Consider the following 4,821-nt stretch of genomic DNA (forward strand, 5'->3'; position numbering starts at 1 on the left):
ACATTGTCGAAAAGCGATCGATAACAATCTTACAAGGAGATTGTGCGAGCAAAGTTTTGTGCAGCTCTCTTGTATGCACGCAATTCACCGTATTTGTAAATATACAGCAAAGTTGTTGTGTATGCGAATATGTGGATGATATTATGTGGATAAGTGGAAATGTGTTTTATGTGAATATGTGGATGTTGTTGTGTAAATATTAACTGTTTTGTATTAATTGTATTAAGTTGATGACCAGTGGAAGTAACAGGATGATCATTATGAATGTTGTTATTTGATACACTCATCTAAATGCTCTATGTAAAATCTTGAGATTAACTTTCTTAAAGAAACTCCACAATGACTGAATTGAGAAGAACTTTAGTTATTTTTTAGAATGGAAGACTAATGTTCTAAGCTTTTCATATTTTTGTAACTCGTTATTCAAGTTTTGTAACTCGTTAGCCCAATTTTGTACCCGTTTGTTAAAGTTTTGTAACCCCTAGTTCTGTCATATAATTTTTTGTAACTCGTTATTCAAGTTTTATAACTCATTAGCCCAGTTTTGTACCCACTTATTGAAGTTTTGTAACTCCTAGTTCTGGAAAATTTTTTGTACCTTGTTATTTAAGTTTTGTAACTCGTTAGCCCAGTTACAAAACTTGAATAAGTGGGTACAAAACTTGAATAAGTGAGTAGACATAATTTCAAAACAACGAGTTACAAAACTTGAGTAAGTGAGTATAAAATTGAGCTAAAGAGGTACAAAACGTGAATAAGAGGGTACAAAACTTTTTTCAGAGCAATGAGGTATAAAACTTGAATAAGTGGGTACAAAACCTGAATAAGTGGGTACATATTTTTTCACAACGAGTTACAAAACTTGAGTAAGTGGATATAATTAAGCTAAAGATGTACAAAACGTGAATATGAGGGTACAAAACTTTTTTTCAAAACAAAGAGGTATAAAACTTGAATAAGTAGGCACAAAACTTGAATAAGTGGGCACACATTTTTTTCAGAACAATGAGTTACAAAACTTAAGTGGGTATAAAATTGAGCTAAAGATGTACAAAACGTGAATAAGAGGGTACAAAACTTATTTCTAGAATAGTGAGGTATGAAACTTAAATAAATGGGTACAAAACTTGAATATGTGGGTACATATTTTTTTTCAAAAATAACAAGTTACAAAACTTTAGTAAGTGGGTATAAAATTGAACTAAAGAGGTACAAAACGAGAATAAGAGTGTACAAAACTTTTTTTCCAAAACAATGATGTATAAAACTTGAATAAGTGAGTACAAAACTTGAATAAGTGGGTACAAAACCTAAATAAGTGGGTACACATTTTTTTCAAAACAACGAGTTACAAAACTTGAGTAAGTGGGTATAAAATTGAGCTAAAGAGGTACAAAACGTGAATAAGAGGGTACAAAACTTTTTCCCAGAACAATGAGGTATAAAACTTGAATAAGTGGGTACAAAACTTAAATAAAGGGGTACAAAACCTGAATAAGTGTGTACATATTTTTTCATAACGAGTTACAAAACTTGAGTAAGTGGATATAAAATTAAGCTAAAGAGGTACAAAACGTGAATACGAGGGTACAAAACTTTTTCAAAACAAAGAGGTATAAAACTTGAATAAGTGTGCACAAAACTTGAATAAGTGGGCACACATTTTTTTTTCAGAACAATGAATTACAAAACTTAAGTGGGTATAAAATTGAGCTAAAGATGTACAAAACGTGAATAAGAGAGTACAAAACTTATTTCTAGAACAGTGAAGTATGAAACTTAAATAAATGTGTACAAAACTTGAATAAGTGAGTACACATTTTTTTCAAAAATAACAAGTTACAAAACTTGAGTAAGTGGGTATAAAATTGAGCTAAAGAGGTACAAAACGTGAATAAGAGTGTACACAACTTTTTTCCAAAATAATAAGGTATAAAACTTGAATAAGTGAGTACAAAACTTGAATAAGTGGGTACAAAACCTAAATAAGTGGGTACACATTTTTTTCAAAACAACGAGTTACAAAACTTGAGTAAGTGGGTATAAAATTGAGCTAAAGAGGTACAAAACGTGAATAAGAGGGTACAAAACTTTTTCCCAGAACAATGAGGTATAAAACTTGAATAAGTGGGTACAAAACTTAAATAAAGGGGTACAAAACCTGAATAAGTGTGTACATATTTTTTCATAACGAGTTACAAAACTTGAGTAAGTGGATATAAAATTAAGCTAAAGAGGTACAAAACGTGAATACGAGGGTACAAAACTTTTTCAAAACAAAGAGGTATAAAACTTGAATAAGTGTGCACAAAACTTGAATAAGTGGGCACACATTTTTTTTTCAGAACAATGAATTACAAAACTTAAGTGGGTATAAAATTGAGCTAAAGATGTACAAAACGTGAATAAGAGAGTACAAAACTTATTTCTAGAACAGTGAAGTATGAAACTTAAATAAATGTGTACAAAACTTGAATAAGTGAGTACACATTTTTTTCAAAAATAACAAGTTACAAAACTTGAGTAAGTGGGTATAAAATTGAGCTAAAGAGGTACAAAACGTGAATAAGAGTGTACACAACTTTTTTCCAAAATAATAAGGTATAAAACTTGAATAAGTGAGTACAAAACTTGAATAAGTGGGTACAAAACCTAAATAAGTGGGTACACATTTTTTTCAAAACAACGAGTTACAAAACTTGAGTAAGTGGGTATAAAATTAAGCTAAAGAGGTACAAAACGTGCATAAGAGGGTACAATTTTTTTTTTCAGAATAATGAGTTATAAAACTTTACCAATTGGAGTATCTTGTTACAATTTCCCAAAACAAATTGCATAAATGATCAGTTCTTGCTGTGAGAACTGTGCGAAGCAGATATAAGCAATAATAAAATCCAGCATAAATAATAAATGATCAATTCTTGGTTGTTACATTAAATTACTGTTCAGCCAATCCATTTTTTATTTTACACATAATAATATCACCTACAGGCTACATGCAATTGGGATGAACCACCTTACATAAACAATAAATGTCACAACACTACCACAACCACAATCACAACACTACCAATTACCACAATACTCGCAACAAATGCAACACCATCACAACCTCTGAACCCACCTCCACCAATACCAAAAACACGTGAATTACAATCTGTCACAAATATGGTGAGTCACGTGCATAAAAGAGAGCTGCACAAAACTTTGCTCTGTACTTTGCACACTCTGCTTGTGAGGTTGCTATCGATCGCTTTTCGACAATACTATTAATGAATTCAATCATAAAGATCCCGCAGTCTAAGGTTCTGCATTTAGCAAAAAATAATAATAATTACGATATTGAAAATGACTTTGAGAAAAAAATTAACTGTTACAATAGAAATGCATTAAACACATACGGTCCTCTTTTTTATTACAATGATATCTATATGGGTACAACATCACACTACCTGAATTGCTTACCCCACTCCAAAATCCAATAGAAGCACCATGGAAAATAAAACATTCCTCAATCACACGATCAAATATATGTGCCAACGAGAGATGCGATATATAAACATCCTTGGCATTCAACTGCAGTTATTATAAGAACTTAAAAAATTTTAGACCAGTGGGGAAAAAAACGCTACTGTCAACAGGAGGATATAACATATATTATAACTAGATGTCATTACAAAGTCATACAAACTATAATGGATAGTAAGTAATAAATTGATCTCACATGTTCATTTACGCAGCCAAGAACCCGGTTCACCCCAGCAATGAGAGTGATGATACTATCATTAGAAATCAACACACCCTTAGGATCACTGGTTGTTCCACTGGTGTACAATATAGTACAAATATTTGTTTTCTTGTTATTTGGAAGATCATATTGCAGGCCATCTCCCTGAAGAAAGAAGATACAGCAGGTTCTATAAGATTAAAGACTAAATTCCTAATATAATTGTAACTTCACTAAAGGATTGAGAGGTTTTCTAATTGCCTTTAATTTACTTAATGGTTATGACAAACTGCAAAAATTAAAGTTTGTTACAAGAGGATGATGAGTTTCATTTCTGATACAAGAACCCTATTTGCTTAATAAACAAACCATGCTAAGTTTACAGAAGCCAATAGAAATCGCAGAAGAATTTTATTCAATTGATTCAAAATTATGATCAGCAATGTTTATGAATTCCTACACTACAGGCATTTTTTCAAGCAAGAGTAAGAAAAGTGGATAAAAATTGAACTTTCCATAACCAGAATTGTCTTTGACATGGAAACTTTTTTTTTTAATTTTCTACAATTTCCAGAGGCCCAATCACTATCTCCTCTTCTAAATTTTCTGACTCCCTCCCAAGACTTGTGTAAATTGATTAGGAAAAAAAACTAATCATGATTTAAATATTGTTTGGTTATTTAACTAATAACAAGTACTCAAATCACAATGCTTATAATTAGTGATTCCATGGAACCATTCATGCTAACAAAATAAAAGAGCAAACTGAGCTAGACGACTGAGATCTGACCGCGAAGTGGAGCGGCGGGCTCGAGGGCTTAGCTCGAGGGCTGAGATCTGACTGCGAACTGGAGCGGCGACGATCGCGGGCTGAGATTTGGCGGTGAGATGGAGCGGCGACGAGCTCGAGCGGTCGAGGAAAGTGCGAGGTGACGTGGTTGAGGGACCGATCGATGCTAAGTGGAAACTCGAACGAGCGGCAGAGAGGGCGGGCGAAGACTGAAGTCGAGGGAGTGGTGGCGAAGAGGGAACTCAAGGTGGCTACTCGACGGTGGCGAGCTCAAGGGCATAGGAGAGGACGGGGGGAAGGGGTT

At 33.3% G+C, this 4,821-nt stretch overlaps 1 protein-coding gene across 1 annotated transcript in view; it reads right to left on the bottom strand.

The window, feature by feature from the left end:
* Window positions 2,879-4,821, bottom strand: part of LOC109826560 — a 29,414-nt gene continuing 27,471 nt past the window's right edge. The window contains exons 3-5 of the mRNA XM_020393588.1: window positions 4,518-4,786; window positions 3,725-3,892; window positions 2,879-3,576 (exon numbers count right to left, since the gene is read on the bottom strand). Coding sequence (XP_020249177.1) covers window positions 3,367-3,576; window positions 3,725-3,892; window positions 4,518-4,786 — 647 coding nt within the window. The 3' untranslated portion in view covers window positions 2,879-3,366. The remainder of the gene's footprint in view (window positions 3,577-3,724; window positions 3,893-4,517; window positions 4,787-4,821) is intronic.

The sequence above is a fragment of the Asparagus officinalis genome, chromosome 10, assembly GCF_001876935.1.
Source record: "Asparagus officinalis chromosome 10, Aspof.V1, whole genome shotgun sequence".
In the NCBI taxonomy this organism is placed as follows: Eukaryota; Viridiplantae; Streptophyta; class Magnoliopsida; order Asparagales; family Asparagaceae; genus Asparagus; species Asparagus officinalis.